General features: G+C 40.8%; 1 protein-coding gene across 1 annotated transcript in view; it reads right to left on the bottom strand.

Annotated features, from left to right (window-relative positions):
- LOC126278730 (uncharacterized) overlaps window positions 1-20,366 on the bottom strand; it is a 37,501-nt gene extending 17,135 nt beyond the window's left edge. The window contains exons 1-3 of the mRNA XM_049979006.1: window positions 20,176-20,366; window positions 10,694-10,954; window positions 1,558-1,800 (exon numbers count right to left, since the gene is read on the bottom strand). Coding sequence (XP_049834963.1) covers window positions 1,558-1,800; window positions 10,694-10,954; window positions 20,176-20,366 — 695 coding nt within the window. The remainder of the gene's footprint in view (window positions 1-1,557; window positions 1,801-10,693; window positions 10,955-20,175) is intronic.
- Between the last annotated feature and the right edge of the window lie 2,125 nt (window positions 20,367-22,491).

Genomic DNA, 22,491 nt, shown 5'->3' with positions numbered 1-22,491 from the left:
ACTTCTGTGATTTGAGTCTGTTCACAGTGTAAAGAGAGATGTAAATCGTATTTGCCTTTTCGATAATAAATATTCTTCTCACATACAAAGCAGATATTCACCACTATTATTTGCATTAACTGAGATTTGCGCTTTATGGGCATAACGTTGTGGTTGTAGGCATCTTTTGTCTCCTAATCCTGGAGCCATTGTCAGAGACTATAAAGACTTCGACAGGCTCAGTGAACTGAACTGTTTATCTGAACAATGGTCAGGTCTCGGCATAATTGATTATGGAGTTATACCAGCATGTGTTATGGAGCTTTTAGTGGAGAAGTATTTTCCTTGTTTCATTTGTTTAGCAATAAACTCTGCATCATAAGTAATTTTAATCTTTACTTTCTATTAAAGTCGTTTTCGTAGTTTTGAGTTTCTGTGCCTGTCGTCTGTGCATGAGTATTTTGGAAACAGAAAAGCTGGTCAGCTGTTCACATGCTACTGTGGAGAGTATCTATGGACATTTATTGAAGGATGACGAAACCTTGAGTAGGTGATAAGATTCTGTAAGTCCACGTCTCATCACAGAATGTAGAGGTTCGAGCTTTGCCCGCTCTATAGCCCAGGATAGGCGGCGGTCTGTGGCTGACCTGAACACACAGTAGAATGCTGTTTCATGCACAAGTGATTTCGAACACACTGTTCAGCACGACTGCTGAACATCGGATTTTGCAGTAGATTGCTCCCATTGTTTCCATTTTGATCCAATAGTATCATCAGTTAGGATTATTGTGGATGTAGTATCGCTGGGTCAACGTAAACAGGTCGTCTTGAATGAATCACATGTTTTATCAAACCATGTCTATGGTCGCATCCTGATACAATGTCATCCAAGAGAGCAGCTGCGTCAAATGTGCACCACATGATGGTCACAGGCTGGTGGAGGCAGTATTATGCCTTGGGGGACATTCACCTGGGCTTTCGTGGGACCAATAATGGAAGGCCCCATGGCAGCTGTTGAATACGTGAACATTATCGTGTACCCATACATTCCCTTCATGCTTTATGTCTTCCTGATGGCAACAGCATTTTCCAACAGATTGTGCCACAGTGATTAAGGGAGCATGATGGTGAACTCATGCTGAGTCTTTATCACCAAATTCACCCGATTTGAGGCCAATGGAACACATCTAGGATGCTATCCGGTGCCAGCTCCATGATCACAAGCCAGTGCCCTATAATTTATGGGAATGAAGCGACCTGTTCATAGAAATCTAATGGTAGATACTTACAGAAACCTACCTTGGACAGGTCGAGCCTGTTTCTACCAAATTGCTCCTGTGTTGCATTCCAAAGGTGGACCAACACGCTAGTAAGCAGGCAGTCACAATGTCCGGACTCACCATTGTATGCCCCTCAGACACAATAATTTCACACCAGAATGGAAAAATTAGTGGGGAGAAAACATTCTCAAAAACAGATTACTGTCTCGCAGACGCCTGTATCATATATCTTCTCCTTTTTCTAGTGCGATAATTCTATAGTTATGGATATGATAAATGTAATGAGAAAAATATTTACCTTCCAGTGGCATACCACACAGAACAGGCAGTAATATAAGCAGCTGCAATGCATAACCAGATCTCCTGTCTGAACAAAACAGCCATCTGTGTCCACAGAGGGATAACTACGCGTGGAGAAGCGGTGATTAGAAAATGCGTTTCTGAAATGGCAGGAGTCACGAACTGGTGAATAGCAGAACGTGTCAGAGATCTCAGGCTGTATGATATATCATACAATCCGAGCGTCCCGAAGTCTTTGTTGCTGTAAATGAGAGAAGTATAATTAAGTTTTGTGTGACAAGAACATTTAAAGTATTCGCTTGTATTAAGAATATAGTAAATATTCTTAATAATAGCACTGAACGCAAAAATCTCTTTGCCAGCTAGAAACAAAGAAATTTACCTCATCATTATGTTCTTCCAGATCAACAATTATATCTAAATTAACAATTACATCTAAATTCATTTTTCACAACAATCTATCTGGTTATTATTATTATTATTGATGTTGTTATTGTCATCTAAATCATCATTATTTTCATTTGTGTTTACATTCCGAAGTTGACTGCATGTTGACAACCAATATCATTTTCATTGTTAAAATCTTGTTCTTCTGGCATGATTGACATCCTTCCAGTATCTTTAGTGCCCTTTGCTACGTATTTTTATCTTTCCATCGCTATTTATTTTATTGCTACTTCCACAGAGGATCTCTCTGATAGTTTCTAGTTCCATCTGCCTAAATTTGTCCTTTTCAAGGAATTTTTCACGACAAAGCACGCTGTCCCCACAGCAAGCCACGTGCCCTGCGTGAATAGCTCATTATCTAACACTCCCAGTGTAATAATGGTCACGTGACATTACTCCTCTTCTCCTATTTCACTCTGTCATTTTCAAGGAACAGGTTGAGTACATTTTTAGTTCGATTTTAGCAATGACTATGATTTAATTAGGGTGGGATGACGATACTGATAAGGAAGGTTGGCACTAACGATAGTCCATTGCAGGTGACAGACTTATACGTTTATTTTTTTATGTTTCTCCCAGGGAGAAAAACGTTTGCACGTAATATGTCTACCAATTTTTGCAATAAATTTGTGACACTGAAGCTTCAACTTGACCTAGTTTCTGATATGAGGAATTAATTTAATACTGAATGCTTCATAAGAATCAATAATAAGTGGTATAATGTGTCACAGAGTTATAATGTGTCACAACACACATGTTGACATGCCCTCACTTCAAAATTTGTTAGATAGCTGACTCCATGCTACTACCAATACATGTGCATTGAGCGAGCAACAACGATAAACTGTTGCAAGCAAAGATAACATTCTATCACTGGGCACAGATTTATCTACTGTTCTGAATGTTTACTGACATTTACAGCCAGACGAAGCAATTAATTCAGTAAAAAAAATCAGCAGATAACTAACATTTACTAATTGTGAATATATAGGAAATTCCTAAGTCAGTAAGATCATTTCCCGGGAATGATAAGGTTTTGAGGTCGATTTCTGGTCTGAAATACAGTTTTCGTCTACCAGGAAGTTTCAAAACAGCACACACTTCATTAAAGATTGAAAGATTCATCCTGCTTATTTTACTCTTTGGTGTAATAGAGCTTGACTCATAAAATGATTACAAAAATAACTCAAGGGGAGTATGTCAAATCAGCACAAGATCTTAGTTCTTAGGTTGAAACATCATAACAGACAGGAAAGGGAGTGCTTTCCAGTGATCCAATGGTTTCTGAGGGTTTTTAACGGTTTATTTGACACAACTGATGTCTACAACTGGTTAATGATTATTACGATTTTCTCAACATTTGTTTGACAGAACGGATGTCTTTACATGGCATACAGAATGCAATCACTTGCTGACTAACGAAAGTTTATGGATCTACTTTTGATAGTCGTTCATTGAACTCTAAGCTCTTTTTCTTTTTTTTTCTGCTGCCGAAAACTATTCATGGAATTTAGTAGTCAATTATGTAAAGCTTTCTTCTTCGAATTTTTTTCTTTTATGGTTTCATACCTCATTCGTTGTAAACGAATCTCTGTAGAATCACTTTGTTGTCCATCTGTCTGTCAGTCTGTCTGTCCGACTATTAAAACTCGTTTTCATCAGGGACAGGAATAGGTATCAAATACTGGGGTCCATGGTTCTTTGGCAGTGTGAAAAATTGAAGCTTTAAGTTGTTGCTTTGAAATTTGCCAAGATTCAATATTTCATAGTACCTACAAGTGAAGGGGAAAAATCGAAAAATTGTCAATTGCTAATTATATCACATAAAATATTTATGTTCTGCTATTTGTTGCCTATATGTCTGCCTGTCAGGCTAGTAAAACCTCTTTTTCCCAGGAATGGGTAGAGGTATTTTGTTCAAATGTATGTCAAATCATAAACCCTTGGCAGTGTAACGAATTTAAGCTTCTAAGCCAATGCATTCATGGGCATTTATGTCACATATTTTGATACTCACAAGCTCACTCATCAAAGCCTATTGATGAACTATATGCAAAGATTTCAGGTCTAGTGATTAAGTGGTATAGTGCAAAGGTGGCAAACTACAGGTCTTGGGATCGAATCTCAGTTGAACCACAGACCTTTCAGTTTTCGATTTAACCTAGCCCTCACCTCTCAATGATGTGAGGAGTTGCCAGAAATAACATGTGGTTTGTGGTCTGCAATAAACTACAGACCATTGAACCACGCAAAACTGTTTTTGTTATGTGTACACATAATTAGGTTTGTAGAAAACCCTCAGAGAGCGAGTCCTGCTCATACTTACTGGTTCTGTTTGTATATGGTATGCACATTTTTCTATTTTGAAGAGATGGTGAAAAATTATAGAATTAGTCTTGTAAAACATATTTCAGTCGCGACTGCAAATATCCTCTGCATTACACGAACTTATGACATTTTGATCCCAGATATCAGTCACCGTTCTCTTCACATCCACTGTACAGGAAAACTGGATTTACAGAGTGTAACAATACGTTTAGGAAAAACTAATTTTCTCATCTAAAATGTATCATCAGTAAATGTCTTAGTATTCGTGCAGAAAATTCCCTCTGAATTATGTGATTGAATGAGTATTTATTATTGAGCAATGCTGTTCTTACTTTCTTAGCATATCATGATTAACAGGGATGCTCTTTTCTACCATTTGACCATTATGTTTAGACAAACCATTAATTATGTCTGATTCCACTATTTTACTAAAGACGGTTGGATTCAGGAATAAGTCGTTAGTTGCTGTTACAATATATCTTAATCTTGGTCAAGCAAGGAAGTTCAAAGGTAAGACATTGGACTCACAAATGGGAGAGCAGCAGTTGATATCCTGTCTGCCCAGAAAGTAATGCCCTGGATTTTCTTTCTCAGCCGAAAACAATGCTACGAATGCAAAACGTTACATACGTATTATTTGAAGTCTCCTGAGCGAGCGCGCCAAGTCTCCGTCATCTCCGACAGATAGCTGCAGGACAGTTCCGAAATGGCGTCTGTAGGTGATGTAAGTTACAAAGAATGTGCTGTCATTGACTTTCTCACTGCAGAGAAAGAATCTGTGGGGAGTATTCACAAACGCTTGTTCAAAGTCTATGGAGCATCTGATGACGATAGAAGTACAGTAGTTGCCGGGCACGAAGGGTGAGGTCATCAAAGGGTGGTTCTTCAGAGCTCCACGATTTGCAGCGGTCAGAGAGACCAGCCACGGCTCTCACACCTGACATGTTGCAGCGAGCTGATGCTGTCATTCGCGAGGACAGGCTCATTCGGGGAATACATTTTGAGGACGATGAGAAGGTAATTCACACGGTGAAGCACCAGCTCTGTCACCAGGACAGGGATTGGTACCGACAGGGCATACACGCCCTTGTTTCGCACTGGAAGAAGGCCATAGAACGGGATGTAGATTATATGGAAAAATAGGGTGTGTAGGTAAAATACCATTCTTTCGTGGGTGTAATTCTCATTATGCTCAATAAAGAACTGTTGAAGAAAAAATGCGGTGCATTACTCTCTGGGAAACCCTTGTATGTTTTCCATAGTTTCCCTTAATCACTTAAGGCAAATACCGGGATTATTTTCTTAAAAAGGCACAGCCTATTTTATTTCTCATCATCCTTTAATCTGAGCTGGTGCTGTGTCTCTAGTGTCCTCTTCACTGGTGGGACGTAAGTACCATTCTTTAAGCTCAGGGAACAAATGAAATATACAAAGCTTTTCGTGGAACTTAAAGACGTTATTGGTCTTTCGATGTAGCATTTCCAAATACCACAAGGAAAAGTAAAATTCTCCAAAACATTCAGTGTACCATGAAGAGCAATGAACGGTAATAAAACAAAAAGAAAAATATTGAAATCTTCAAAGAGCATGAGCAGAAGTTCACATAGATGGTTAAAAAGCAGAGGTCAAATAAATAAATGAGATTTCTTCAAAATCAACAAATAAAATGAAAACAAGCTTGGGTATTATTAGCATTTTGAGGGACAACAAAGAAATATACATATAGCCTTAACATCCGAGTAACTATATTATCACTGGCCGTGGTGCCCAAGCGGTTCTAGGTCCTACAGTCTGGAACCGCGCGACCGCTACGGTCGCAGGTTCGAATCCTGCCTTGGGCATGGATGTGTGTGATGTCCTTAGGTTAGTTAGGTTTAGGTAGTTCTAAGTTCGAGACCTCACAAGTTAAGTCCCATAGTGATCAGAGCCATTTGAACTATATGATCAAGTACACCTGAGGATTGTAGGGAGACGCTGTATAAGCTGGAGAATTTGTTAATGGAAAGAATAATGTGTGTAATACTGTCTGTATTACATATCCGATTTCATTTGGTAGTTAGCTGACATGGACAGCTTATTGATGAGTTGCGCTTTGTTATGCTTTGTTAGTGGTTATGCTTTGTGTTTAATTTCTCTGTTTATTCATTTCGTTTAAATGAATTTCGAACTAGACTAATTTCTTGATGCAATAATTTACCAACAGCCGTATGTATTGCAGAAATTTATTTTATGATATTCTTACATGCTACCATTTACGGCATTACATTGATACCATCTTCAGGCCCTACACGTCATAGTCATAAAGTCGCTATACATGGAAGGAGTTGTATAATTGGATCTGTGAATAAAATCGTTATGCAACAGCTCTTGGTGGCCAGGCGACACAGACACAGGCATCAAATATCTACAATACATACGGCTGTTGGTAAATTATTGCATCAAGAAATACTTGCCAGCCGTTGTACCATGGTCCATAGTGGATCAACGAAGCTTAGACTAATTTCGGACTGTTCTATAGGATGACCACGTGAAATACCACTTTATCTTTTTTTTCTTTTCAACAGGAGACAAACTGATGCCTCCTGTTGACACTGGGTATCACTTTAAAGAAGCGATGAATGGTATTTGCTTGAGCCGACTTCAGCTACACATTGCAAAAAATAAACACCTCACACATGGGCAGTGATAGCCTGTATCTGTCACAGCTACAATAGTGGAACACCATATGCAGACTATGATTTCTTGGTTGATACATCCATCAAAGATCATTCTGTTGGAATGAGGGAAGAACAGTAGAATAGTCAACCGTAATTAAATATGAAGTTTGTAAAAATTTGGCCATGTGCTCCAGAAACCTACAGATGGTTATTGTCTCATGGAATTGATGTTTCTTGCACAATAGCTGGCTTACCAAAGCGCTATTAAGGGGCTAGATGGTCTGTATCCCACAGCTGTGTGTCAGCATATACATTTTAGTCCGTTGCTATCATGACTGATCCACTGAGGTAAAATGGTAGAATTGCTCAGCAGCACAAAACTGGATGTTGTAGATGGCCTGTAATATCTATTTGTTTAATACGTATTGTGACTGAGGTGTGTCCAGAAAAGACGAATTTTTAAAAGAATTACAAATGTGGCTGTGTGCAGTGTGGTACTGTAATGTCACCATTACTCATTTTCATTTTTGGTAATATGTACAGTTGCATCTGAGGAGGATTCACCTCTCTTCAGAGTGTTTGATAGTGAAAGGTTATATCGTGGTACCTTTGTCTCTTGTCATCGCATGTGCATGGAGGGGTTACTGTAATTCTTGTGCTTTCGACCATTGGCTGGTGGTGTCACAGTTGCGAAGAGGTGGACATGTCTTGGAAGACGATTTTGAAAACTGCAAGCAACTCAACAAAATTACAACGCATTATCTCACAACTCTAATTATAGATGGAAAGTGGGCACACTTAACAGAAAATAGGCAGCTATGATGCCGTTAAATTACAGTAATTCAGCCAACAGGATTAACGTCTCACCTTTCCTCTCACATACAATGTACTGTCAAAGTGTCTGGCGTCATTTTTTTCGGATCATAAAACATAGTCATTAATATAAGAGTGATATACATATAAGGGCAGTCCTAAATTACATTAATTAAGATAGGTAGAACAATAATTCACAGTAATTAATATAATAGTGACATAAACTAAAGCAATAAGATAACTGGGTAATAAATTAAACATGACGTCTGCTGTTATACTCTATTATTGAAGAAAATGCCCTCTTTGAATATTCAGCTTCTTTTTTATTGATAGTCTGCAGCTCATGATCTAGTGAATAGCCTTGCTACCTCTGTATCATGGGGTCCTGCGTTTGATTCCCAGCCGGATTGGAGATTTTCTCTGCCCGGGGACTGGGTGTTTGTGCTGTCCTCATCATTCCATCATCATTCACGAAAGGTGGGAGAGTGGACTGTATCAGACTGGGAATGTGTACGGGCACTGATGACTGGACAGTGGAGTGCCCCACAAACGAAACATCATCATCATCATTTTTTGTCGATAGGAAAGGACAAGATGGGGCATGGTGGTGGCAACATGAAAGAAGATAAACATCAGTGACTTAAACAAATGGTAGGATCACAAGTGGCCATTATGTTTACATAAGTGATGTCATTGTTTGTATAAGGAGCACTATGGACCTTTCCACCCTCGAAGGGGGTTGGGCTGACCTTGAAAGTGACAGGTACTGTATGCTCACATAAATGTCATAATCAGAGCGCCCTTATGCACACTGTTCTGCTACTGACATATTTCCAATTTCTTCAGTTTTCATACAGAGTTCGTAACCAATAAATTGTGGCCAGAGTCCGCATCTGCACCTAGAAATGTCTTACAGTTAAATACATGGTTCAGAAATCTGTGTCTTACCATTACATAATCAATCTGAAACTTTCCAGAGACTATACCTCTGTCCACCAGGCACAACATTCGTTGATGATACTTAAGCCAAACGTGTGAGGTGTTTAATTTATATTCTCAGCAAAATTCTACTAGGCGGTTTTCTGTTTCATTCCTTTCCCCCAAGTCTATATACATAGTGGCAGATAGATTTGGGGGGCGAGCGGGGCGCTGTCCCACCACCACTCCCGCACCCTTGGGGGCCACCTGCATTGCCACCCACGCCACCCCCGCCAGTCAGCCCACACGTTATTAGTTCGTTTCTTTCGTCAGTCGACTCAACAGAATCGAGTTATCGAGTAGTTGTACTTTCCCATGTAGCACGTGTGTTCGTGTCATCGTATTTTATACGTTTCTGTCTGGCACATAGATAGCTAACATACTTGCAAGAAAAGTCGAGGCCATTCTAGTGATCTCGATACATTATTCTATCTGGCATTTGTTCGAGAAAATCTGCGAATATTCTACTCTTTTCTCGTACAGAGGACCTCTGATACGTAGTGTTATAAATACGGACTATTCGCCAAATAGGAAGCCACTGTACATTCAGAACCATAAATACTAAGACTGAAGAATGAATAAGTAAAAAGTCCTAGGTGCAGCAAGTGAAAGTGTGAAGATTAGTCAAGAGTAAGTGTGATCAGTTGATTGTGAAGTATTATAATAGTAATTTCTAAGTAAAAGTATTACCACGAGACTCGTAACAATATTTTTACTAATAACATAACAATAGTTTCCCACAGCTAACTCGTAAAATGAGTGACTTGATTATTTTTTATTACAGTGAAAGTAAAGGTAGCTCAAGATATTTTTCGCGTTCCCACCTTAAGGTTTTTCTGTATCCGCCACTGCATATACACCTACACTTTTCCTTCCCTTCCTTTTCCTGCTACTGAATTTCAGTCCCCCCATTGCAATTAAATTATCATTCTTCCATAACTATATGAAAAAAAGTTCTTTTAACTTATCATAAATTTCTTCAATGTCTTCATCATCTGCAAAGCTAATTGACACACAAACGTCTACTACTGTAGTCAGTTTTGGCTTCATGTCTGTCTTGGCAATAATAATGTATCCACTATGTTATTCATAATAGGTTACTCACATTCCTGTTTTATTATTCATGACTATACCTACTCCTACATTAGCACAATTTCAGTTTGTGCTTATAGCACCACACTCACCTGAACCGAAGACCTCTTCCTCAAAGGGAGACTATTTTACCTCTGGACTATTTTACCCAAGAGGAAGCCATCATCATTAAACTATACAGTACAGCTTCATGGCCTTGGAAAGAATTATGGCTCTAGTTTCCCCTTGCTTTCAGCCCTTTTCCCCTTGCAAGGCCATGTTGGGTGATGTTACAAGATCATATCACTCAATCAAGCAGACTGTTGCTCCTGTAAGTACTGAATAGGCTGCTGCCCCACTGCAGGATTCACACATTTGTCTGGCCTCTCAACATCTCAACAAATAACACTCTGTTGTCGGTCCACCTACAGTACAGCTATCTGCGTTATTGAGGAATGCAAGCTACCTCTCCATGATAAGATCAACGGTTTCTGTGGGGGTTGCGTGTGGAAGTCAAAGAAGGCAGCTATTACCGAAGAGGACCAATAGAACAATTAAACATAACATCCACATATGCAGGATGCAACATAACGAAAATCTTGTTGGCTGTGTGTGCTGTTAAACTCGGCATTGAGTTTCAGTATTTAACCCAGAGCATAATTATAGACAAGATGACCAGGAACTCCACGTCATTATGTCTTCTACAGTGTCAAATACTAGGGATCAATTTTGTTTGACCATCAAGATCGAATACCATCATATTCACACATGTTGAAGGATATTAGCTGTGGATGCAGATACAAAACAAATATCGAAAATAATTTATGTCAAGTTGCTCACACACGGATTAAGCGGAAGGAGCAGTTGAGTTGTGTCTGGATGAGGCTCAGGACTCGACCGTTCCAACTGTGCTGCCAAGCCGGCCGGTACAGGCGATCGTATACGCGCAGGTCGTCACGAGGCTCGTGGACCAGCAGCAGCTTATAGCCACGCATCTGCCCCAGCACACCAGGTGCAGGAATGTCTAGGGCCTGGGACAGTGGACCTGACATCTGCCTGATGGTGCCCCATTCGTCAGTCCATCGCTCAAATGGCTCCATCCTATGACAAAGAGGCATTATTTGAAAAACCTTTTATTCATATTAAGATATCCCTGCATGCTTGGCCTCACATATCCAAGCCCACAGGCAGTGGGCCCGATGCTTGTCTAATGATGCTCCACTCTCCACTCCACTACTCGAATGGCTTTATCCTCTTGCAAATTAGCATTATTCATAAAAGTTGGGTCATTTATGTGTCACTTGCAAACAAATCGAAAGGTGGATGTTATTCAAAGTACGACTATATGGCTTATCAAAAGGAATTAGTAACTCGCCTGAGGATTTCTTGGTAGGGACGACACAGTGTGTTATCTTGGATGAAGAGTCATTGACGATGTAAAAGTAATTTCAGGAGTGCCCCAGGGATATGAGCAGGGACACTTCATGTTCATGTCTCATTAATAATATCGCAGATCATATTAATAGCAACCTATGAGTCTCCACAGGTGCTGCAATTATCTATAATGAATTACTGTCCCAAAAAGCTGAACACATCTTGACAAGAGATCAAAGAGTTCAAATATTGACAATTTGCTTTAGTGTTCAGAATTGTAAAAATATGCACTGCAAACAATGCGAAAATGTAGCATCCTATGACTACATAACCATACTAAAAGTCAAAATTGAAACCACACATCTTGACAAGAGATCAAAGGGTTCAAATATTGACAATTTGCTTTAATGTTCAGAAATGTAAAAATCTACACTTCAAACAATGGGAAAATGTAGCATCGTATGACTCCATAACCGTACTAAAAGTCAAAATTGAAACCAGTCAACTATTACAAATTTATGGGCATAATAATTTGTAGTGTTTTGAGATGGAATGGACATGTTGCCTCAGTCACAGGTACAGCAGGTAGCAGACATTAATTCAGTCACAGAATACTAGAGAAATGCAACTAGTCAGATGACTTCTTACAGAATACTCTGTCACTTATCTTAGAATATTGCTCAAATGTGTAGAAACCATACAAAATATGACTAACAGGGTATGTTGGACATATATAGCAAAGGGCTGTCAGAATGGACACAATTATGTTTGTCCCATGAGAGAGTGTTAAGGAGATTTTAAAGAAATTGAACTGGTAGACAGTTGATGATTGATGCAAATTATCTCATGAAAGCCTATTTACACAGTTTCAAGCACCAGTTTTAAATGATGAATCTAGGAATGTACTACAGCTCTCTAAGTATCACTCCCAACGGGATTGCAAGGACAAGACAGGATTAATAATAGCATGCACAGAAACATTGAAACAGTCACTCTTCCCATTTTCCATATAAGAATGCAACAGGAAGAAGCCTTCATAACTGGTACAATGGAAAGTACTCTCTGTCGTGCAGTACGAAGGTTAAGTCCAATAAACTAATACCACTCAACTGAAGTCTAACACTTGTCTTACTACACTGTCGTGCTGAGAACAGTAAAGATTAACTTCTCTCAGTCGAATGACTGAGCAATACTTCAGTCTCTACCTCACGAATTATCAAACTTCCAAAACTGAAACAATCTAATAGCATTTGAGGCCAGACGACTATTGCAAAAGTACTCTAGAGCGACTCAAGAGCAACTAACTGAAAATTTCCATATCTGAGTTGCATTGTAGTCACACAGAATTTTCTTTTCAATGTGGCTACCACTCTCTTCCATGGTATATGTTATCTTGAGTGACTTTCTTGGATTTAACCTTTGGTCATATGAGTTTGAATTTATTCTATGGATGTTTGATAAAGAATCTATGATAATCCTTTCCTTTTATCTCCCCTTTGTGTATGTTATTCTCAGCATTTGAATCATATATGTGTTAATCAAAATATTACCAGTGTAGATTTTATCGTCAATAGTTGCGTCACTGTCAAGATGACTCACTTCCCTACTTTAAGATTCCACAAAGTTAGTTAACTGGTGTTTTCTGTCCTTGGAGCGCTACAGTAGGAAAATATAATGTTAAAGAAGATAAATTTCAATAAGCATGAGGGATTGGCAAAATTTATACCTTCAGAATGTTAATGAGGAAAGTGATCAGAAATTCATGATGTTTTCTTAATTTACTCTTGGAAAACTGGTGCCTTAATTTGACAGACATCGGAAATTATTATTTTAATAACTGTCTGAAAGTACTGCAAAGTTAATTGTGTAGAAACGTGCCCAAAACCAAAGCTGTAATTTGTTAATAAAATAACAAGAAAATTTATTAAAAGAAAAGTGTTTTTATGTCAGTGTTGCACATTTTTAAAAAAATTATAGAGAATGTAAGTCTGTATAAGTATTTGTGTCCTCAAGGCGCTATGCACTCTTTTTGTGATATGTTCCCAGCAAAAACACGGTACTAGTTATTTCCAGTTTTTGTTCTTCTGTGCATCGTTCCTTCGACTTTTCTGTTCACCTTTACAAGATGCATTTTTCTGCCTGTTTATCTTTTGTTTATTAGGTAGTAATCGCGTAAATAATGACAAATCATCAAGTATTTTTTAATGAAAAGAAGCAGAAATTACAAGCATTGGCCAAACGACTTAGAAGATACAAAAAAAGTGAAAATAGAAGGAAACAAAACCAAACATTCAACACAAACCAAAAGAAATTTTATCAGACAATAGATAACACACACATTAAAATAGACAATCCATCAAACATAAAAGACATTGAACACTTCTGGAGCAACATATGGTCAAACCCAGTATAACATAACATACGGTGGATGCAAGCAGAAACAGACACATACAAGATGATACCACAAATGCCTGAAATGATAATTTTGCAACATGAAGTCACCCAAGCAATTAATTCTATGCAAAATTGGAAAGCCCCTGGAAAAGATAAAATAGCAAATTTCTGGCTAAAGAAGTTCACCTCAACACATTCACATCTAACTAAATTATTCAACAGTTACATTGCAGACCCATACACAGTCCCTGATACACTTACACATGGAATAACTTATAAGAAACCTAAAGATTAAGCAGTCACAGCAAACTCAGCAAAATATCGCCTCACAACAAGCACACCAACACTATACAAAATAGTAACTTCAGTCATTACACAGAAATTAATGACACATACAACACACAACAAAATTATAAATGAAGAACAAAAAGGCTGTTGCAAAGGAGCACGAGGATGTAAAGAGCAACTAATAATAGATGCAGAGGTGACACATCAAGCTAAAACTAAACAAAGGCCGCTACACTACACATACATTGATAACCAAAAAGCTTTTGGTAGTGTACCCCAGTCATGGTTACTACAAATATTGGAAATATACAAGGTAGATCCTAAATTGATACAGTTCCTAAACATAGTAGTTAGAAAAATTGGAAAATCACACTTAATATCCAAACAAATTCAAATAATATCACATCACACACAACACAGATTAAGCGTGGAATATACCAATGTTGCTCATTAAGTCCTTTCTGATTCTACCTTGCTCTTAACTCACTATCCAACATGCAAAATAATGCAAATTATGGATATAATATTATTGGAACATACCAACACAAAATCACATATTTGCTATACATGGATGATTTAAAACTACTGGCAGTAACAAGTCAACAATTCAACCAATTAGTAAAGATAACAGAAGTTTTCAGTAATGATATAAATATGGCTTTTGGAATAGACAAATGTATGAAAAATAGCATAGTCAAGGGAAAACACACTAAACAAGAAGATTACATATTGGATAACCACAGCGACTGCACACAAGCGAGGGAAAAAACAGATGCCTATAAATATCTAGGATACAGACAAAAAATAGGAATAGATAATACAAATATTAAAGAAGAACTAAACAGATAAAACAACACCACATAACAAACCTGACATCATACTCACCAATAAAAAGAAGAAATTAACACATCTAATCGAAATATCGATACCAAATACAACAAATATACAGAAGGTAACAGAAGAAAAAAAAAGAAAAATACATCCAACTGGCTGAGGAAGTCAAGGAGATGTGCCATCAGGATAAAGTTGACATTATACCAATTATACTATCAACTACAGGAGTCATACCACACAATATCCACCAGTACATCAAAGCAATACAGCTAAATCCAATTGTATATATACAACTACAGAAATCTGTAATTATTGATACATGTTCAATTACCCAAAAGTTCCTAAATGCAGTGTAACATATACTGTATAGTTAAAAGGAAGTCATGCTTGATCAAGGTCCAAGTCACTTACCATTTTTAACCAGACATAACGTCTGAGAAAGGAAAGAAAATAATAATAATGAGCAGTGAGAGATTTAGAAGGATTAATAAATGTATATTCGAATGTGACAGTATTCTTCTTCTTTTCATTCTGCCTAGGGATGGTGTTCTTGCTGCTGCTGACACTTTATAATGGTTGACTGACATACAGAGTGTGAACGACAAATTCACCCTCTGATGATGGCTACCAAACTCCAATGAGTGGTGGGGATGAAACTGTTAGAGGGGGTCAGATCTAGCTATGTGGTCACTTCCCAATCACCCATTCAGACTAGAGCAACGAGGGAATCATAAATTATGGTAATGAAGATTACACTAAAAGTATCTGGTCATAAATAAGACTTGTGTCAACATAATTTAACTGCTTACAGTCAGCATCATAAATAAGAAGAAATAATGCTGTGGGTTACTGGAGTATAGACCATTGTTGAAGGAGCTCTGCAGCTTCTCTGCTAGCAGCCTAAGTCAAGATCTCTAAATAACTAGGCTTATTTTACAGGATTCGCAATAGGATGCTATAGTTATAGCATCTACAACATGACGACTCAGAAAGTGTTAATATTTTCGTTTGCCTAAGGTTGGAAAAAGCTGTCAAAAATTGAAAGTTGAAACATTGTTTTTCTAAAAATACTTTGTAGCGTGATCTATCGCTAATTCGCTGCATGTCATACACCAAACCCCATATCATTCTTGACGATTTCACTTTTGCTTACTTGGAAGACATTTTGCAATGTCACCATTGAAGAATAGGTTAAAACAGTGACTGAGTAATAGAAATAACGTGTCTACCTATTTTTTTTCTTGTAAAAACTAAGAAACAAAAACTAGAAAAAGACACACATGCTCTGATACGTATTGCAATCATCCAAAATGCCCTCATATTAAATTTTTCAGTGACAAGCAACATTCATTTCAGACATCGAATGCAAATTAGTAGAAGTACAAAATTCATAGTACTTTTGAATGGTAACTGTTTCTAAGAGCTATATAATTTCATTGAAAATCTAGAGGATGCTTATGGGCAAACCTTATCCCACATCATTATCACATGATTATTGATGACAATGTGTGTTGTGGCCAAAAGTTGTGTTGGGGCCAAAAATTGTGTCCTGCACATCTGAAGCTCAATAGAGATTATTTCTCTATGACTTTTAAAAAGAAACTAGTAAACAGGATTTGAGGTAAGCAGTGTATAGAGGTTGTTTGGAAATTCCCATTACAAACTTGGACTTGTAGAGGGGAGTGAGTCTGTAATATTTTGAATAGGAGCCAATGTCAAGAAATGTACAATTTCATTCCACGGCAGTTTCAATTCAGATGTGTAACGCTCCCATGTCTGCTGAGGGAATGAGAAAAGTCTTAGAGTAGCTTGTCCTGGTATGCAAAAGGATGGACAGGATGATGTGTACGACATCAGGCAGTCAAATGATGTAGCTTATCATCTGCCTTGCTGCGAGACCTCTTCAATGTCTGTGCATCTCCAATACAGTAAAATCGTTCAGTAAACGTTTCCGGAATACATAGACATGCTCATTGTGTTTGGCGAGGATCGAGACAACGGAAGAACTGCTAGTCAATGTATCACGGACGTTTTGTGCATCACTGCATGCCATCTCGCAAACTTTTCGCCCAAGTTATGCAGTGGCTCTGAGAAATACGTACCTTCACCATGAGGAGGCAGGATTGTGGTGCTGCTCGTCAATGCCACTTGACTGAATTTGTAGATGATGTACTGCATCATACTGAAGAGAACCCATCAAAGAGTACTCAAAAAATTACATGTGCAGTTGGTATTAGCCTGCGTTACACGCTATGACTCCAGCCGATTCTCCACAATGCGTTGCATTCTGTACTGGTTACTGCACCGATGCATCAACACACACCTGTTTCCAAGTTGAGTTCTGTTCACAAATGAATGTAAGATCACTAGAGATGGTGTTCTGAATTTGCAAGACAGTCATGTCTGGACCGACGAGAACCCTCGTGGCACACTGCTCAGCGACTTCAGCACTGGTTTGGAATTAACGTGTGGGCAGGTATTCTGGACATTCATGTGATTGGGACATACCTACTTCCACTCAGACTAGATGGTCCAGCATACTTGATGTTCCTACAAAACGTATTGGACCATTTCTTGGAAACTGTGCCGCTAGGGTCGCAGGTTCGAATTCCTCCTCGGGCATAGATGTGTGTGATGTTCTTAGGTTAGTTAGGTTTAATTAGTTCTACGTTCTAAGGGACTGATGACCTCAGATGTTAAGTCCCATGGTGCTCAGAGCCATTTGAACCATTTTGGAAATTGTGCCACTGAATATCCGTCAGGAAATGAATCCTTAGCGTGATGGTGTGATAGTGCACCACCTTACTTCTCAGATGTGGTTCAGAGACGTATCAACAGACAACCTGGTGAAAGATGGATTGCTCAAGGTGGTCCAACCATACGGCCACTGTGATCACCCGATTTAACTCCTACGGACAACTTGTTGTGGAGTCTTACACAGAGTTTAATTTATGAGACTCGTGTAGAGGCAGAGGAAGATCTGCAGGCACAAGTTCTGGCTGCTGCACCAGAAACTGAACAGAAACCAGGTAGAGAGAATGTACCATCACATGCTTTGTAGGTACAGTGTCTGTAACGAAGTTGGTTGTAATGCACCAGTACTGTTCTGAACATATATTTTGCTGGGTTCTTTTTTAATGTTAATATGTAATGTTTAAGTGTTAATACACACAGATGGCTTAAGTGATAAGTGGATGTTTTGTTATATTTCCTTTCCAATTTTAACTTTATAATTGTGTTGCATCATGTCTAATTCAATTCTTCAAGTGGTTGAGGTAGACTTCTGAGCTGAAACTGTCGTACAATGGAAATGGTACATTTTCATACATGGATTTCTATTCACAATATTATGTACTCACTCCCCTCTGAAAGTCCTATAAACTTATAATGGGATTTTCCAAACTCCCTGTATCGGGTGATGCCCTCTCTCGCACCATTTATCCCTCCTATCAACTCCGATCCTCACTCCCCTTCCTTTCCTATGTCCTTTTCCTGGGCTCCCTCTCCCCCTTCCATCCTCTTTTTTTCCCCACCTACCCTATTTCTGCCCCCCCTTCTCTCCCCCGAGTCTTTCTGCATTTCTCTCCTCTGCCTTTTCCCATTCCCTCTCTCATCTGCCCTGCCTCTCCCCCCCCCCCCCCCCACTTAGGAGTCCTCTCAATCCTTTGGTCCCCCCTTTCATTTTTCCTCTCCTCCCTCCTTGTTTTCCTCTAATCTGTTCAGGTCCCCCCCCCCCCCCCCCCATCTGCCCTTGGCTAGGGTGTGTCATCTTTGTGCCAACATTTTCGTGCAGTGTTTACAGTGAGTGTTCAGCGTTGTGTGTCTTTTCGGAAGTGTTGCAAACGTACATCATACTGTCGCTGGGTGTGATTTTATTTATCTCTTGTGAACAGAAACCAGACCGTCACCATGTCTTTTAATTGTCTGTCCACCATATTACTTGTATGATTCCTGTGTGCTTTATGTTACAACTTTCCACAATTTTCCGCCGTTTTACAATTTAAGTCACCGTTTTCTCGCCTACTTTTATTGTCTCTTCTCTTCTTCTTACGTTTTAAAAAATGTATAGGCTGCACAGCAGCGTATCAAGCTGCTGCCAGCCCGCCCCCTTCGGAGAGAATCGAAATTCATCTACATCTACATCTACATGATTACTCTGCAATTCATAGTTAAGTGCTTGGCAGAGGGCTCATCTAACCACAATCAACTATCTCTCTAGCATTCCATTCCCGAACAGCGTGCGGGAAAAATAAACACCTAAACCTTTCTGTTAGAGCTCTGATTTGTCTATCTTATTTTGATGACCATTCCTACCTATGTAGGTTGGTTGGCCTCAAAAAAATATTTTCGAATTCGGAAGAGAAAGTTGGTGACTGAAATTTCGTAAATAGATCTCGCCGCGACGAAAAACATCCTTGCTTAAAGACTTCCATCCCAACTCGCATATCATATCTGCGACACTCTCTCCCCTATTATGTGATAATACAAAACGAGCTGTCCTTTTTTGCAGCCTTTCGATGTCCTCTCTCAATCCCACCTGGTAAGGATCCCACACCATGCAGCAATATTCTAACAGAGGACAAACGAGTGTAGTGTAAGCTGTCTCTTTAGTGGACTTGTTGCATCTTCTAAGTGTTCTGCCAATGAAACGCAACCTTTGGCTAGCCTCCCCCACAATATTATCTATGTGGTCTTTCCAACTGAAATTGTTCTTAATTTTAACACCCAGGTACTTATGTGATTTGACAGGCTTGAGAATTGTACTATTTATTGAGTAATCGAATTCCCACGGATTTCTTTTAGAACTCATGTGGATCACCTCACACTATTCGTTATTTAGCGTCAACTGCCACCTGCCACACCATACAGCAATCTCTTCTAAATCGCTTTGCAACTGATACTGGTCTCCAGATGACCTTACTACACGGTAAATTACAGCATCATCTGCGAACAACCTAAGAGAACTGCTCAAATTGTCATCCAGGTCTTTTATACAGATCAGGAACAGCAGAGGTCCCAGAACGCTTCCCTGGGGAACACCTGATATCACTTCAGCATTACTCGATGATTTGCTGTCTATTACTACGAACTGAGATCTTCCTGACAGGAAATCACGAATCCAGTCGCACAACTGAGACGATACCCCATTGGCCTGCAGCTTGATTAGAAGTCGCTTGTGAGGAACGGCGTCAAAAGCTTTCCGGAAATCTAGAAATACGGAATCAACTCGAGATCCCCTGTCGGTAGTGGCCATTACTTCGTGCGAATAAAGAGCTAGCTGCGTTGCACGAGAACGATGTTTTCTGAAACCATGCTGATTACGTATCAATAGAGCGTTCCCTTCGAGGTGATTCATAATGTGATAAAAGAAAAAAGCACCCTGTATAATTATCAGAATCACATGAGCGATCAGTGGACGTCACGTGACATACCTGAGCACGGCGCCGGGGGTGAGCACGAGCATGCGCAGCGCGCCGCGCAGGCGCAGTAGGGCTGCGCCCAGCTTCCGCAAGTCGCTCTCGCTGCCTGCGTCCTGCAGCACCAGCAGCAGCACCGCGCCCGAGGGCAGGAAGCCCCTGAAGAACTGCCGGCCGCGCCTGGGGGCCAGGTACCGCCACGCCATCTCTGCGGACTCGGCCGTCAGCGCCACCACGCGGCCGGCGCTCGCCGCGCCGCTCATCGGCAGCCGCAGCAACCACATGTCCACTGCAGCAAAGCAGCGCAGCTGTCTCTAGCTGGCTGGCAGTATACAACAAAAGCAATTACGTACGATGCAAAAAGCACAGAGCTATTCCATATCGTCCATCCTACTGCAAGTGCTCTGAATGGCCCTTTCGTACCTCCTTGCCTTTTATGTGTAACAGAGCTGATACGCCTATCAATTAATCCCACAAATACCCAGCTACTAGAATGACATTTTCACGCTGCAGCGGAGTGTGCGCTGATATGAAACTTCCTGGCAGATTAAAACTGTGTGCCCGACCGGGACTCAAACTCGGGACGTTTGCCTTTCGTGGGCAAGTGATCTACCATCTGAGCCTACCGAAGCACGACTCACGCCCGGTCCTCACAGTTTTACTTCTGCCAGTTCTTCAAGATTTGCAGGAGAGCTTCTGTAAAGTTTGGAAGGTAGGAGACGAGATACTGGCAGAAGAAGTGAAGCTGTGAGGACCGGGCGTGAGTCGTGCTTCGGTAGCTTAGATGGCCAGTGCGGCTCTCGCAGCCGAGCGAAGCAGACGTGCGGTGCGTGCTCTCCGCCGACAGAGAGGGCCCGCGCTCCTTGTTTACTTTCTTCGGCCGACACTAACGTGACGCCGTAGCGCTCCAAGACCATGGCAAACCAATACAGAAGATCAACCTTGAAATTCACATTTCTGAAAGACTTTGCCCGACCAAAGGCGCTCGAAGTCGAACGTTTTTTAAAAGAGGAAGCCAAGATCCCGGCTGCCGACATTGACGGCATTCACTTTTCGATCGTCAGTAGCACGGTCTATGTAAAGCTCATAAACGAAACTTCTTGCGAGAAGGTGCTTCGAGAGATGAAACAAGAACTCTGCTTCTGCCACGCAGATGGCAATGTTGGCAACTTCGAGGTCGGCCATGCCGCAATGGGACTGCGGACTATACGCATCTTCCAACTTCCATTTGAACTCCCGGCGGCAGAAGTTGTAGCGGCGCTTCGCCCCTACGGCGCGGTACACGAACACGTGGCTGGAAAATGGACCCAGTTTAAGACGTATCCAGTACACAATGGAGTACGCCAAGTGCGCATAGATCTCCAACGACACGTGCCATCCTATCTACAGATAGGAGGATGCCGGGCCATAGTTATTTATGACGGGCAGCCGAAGACGTGTTCCGGATGCGGCAAGGAAGGTCACCTTCGTTCCGAGTGCCTCCAGCGTCGGATCACACAACTCCCACCGAAGGACGTTGCACCACCAGCGGCGAAGACTATTCTACCCGTGACTTACGCGGCGGCGCTCACGACGTTCTCCACACAACAGACACGGCCGACCGCTTCAGCGGTACAAGAATCACTTTCCACGGACAAAAACCTGGATGATCCGCCGACCTGGCCAGAGGTGGAAAATAGTACTACGGCTCTGGAGCTACCGAACGCGACAGACATTGACGCCAGTAAGATGGCAATTGATTCCCTTATTGTACCGACCGAATCGTTTGTTCCGGCGAAGCGTGAGTCAGTGCCGTCTTCTGACAATGAAGGCCACGTACGGAAACAGCGATCACCGAAACGCCGAAAGCGCCGTCGTCGGACCGTGTCGGAACAATTCGGTTCGCATTCGGCCAGAGAAGAACAACTGACCACTCAAGAAGCCAGCCGCGAAGCTGAGGCTGTTTCCACTGACTCCAACCTTGCAGAACAGACAGAAAAACATGCAGCTTTCGACCATCAGCCCATTGACAGAAACAGTGAGCAGCGGGAAGGTACCAGTGCAGGCAGCGAAGTCGCCCGGTCCCTTACTATCAAACATTCCGAGGCTATGGACCATGACCAGACATCCGCGCCCGCTTCGTGGGCCGAGGACGTCGAGACACAAGATCCCGTCCCGCGGCCTGCTGAGGCGCCGCCGGATAATACAGCATAAGCAGCACAAGGAGGACCGCGTTCGGCAGGCGGTGACATCACTTCCGATGTTCGCTTCTCTCCAACTTCACTATGGATAACCTCGCCCAAACAACGCGTTGCCAGGCTTACCGCTTGGCGACAATGAATATCAACATGA

This window comes from Schistocerca gregaria, chromosome 6, assembly GCF_023897955.1.
Source record: "Schistocerca gregaria isolate iqSchGreg1 chromosome 6, iqSchGreg1.2, whole genome shotgun sequence".
NCBI lineage: Eukaryota > Metazoa > Arthropoda > Insecta > Orthoptera > Acrididae > Schistocerca > Schistocerca gregaria.
The sequence above is the reverse complement of the archived record's forward strand: the minus strand, read 5'-3'. Positions and strand labels throughout refer to the sequence as shown.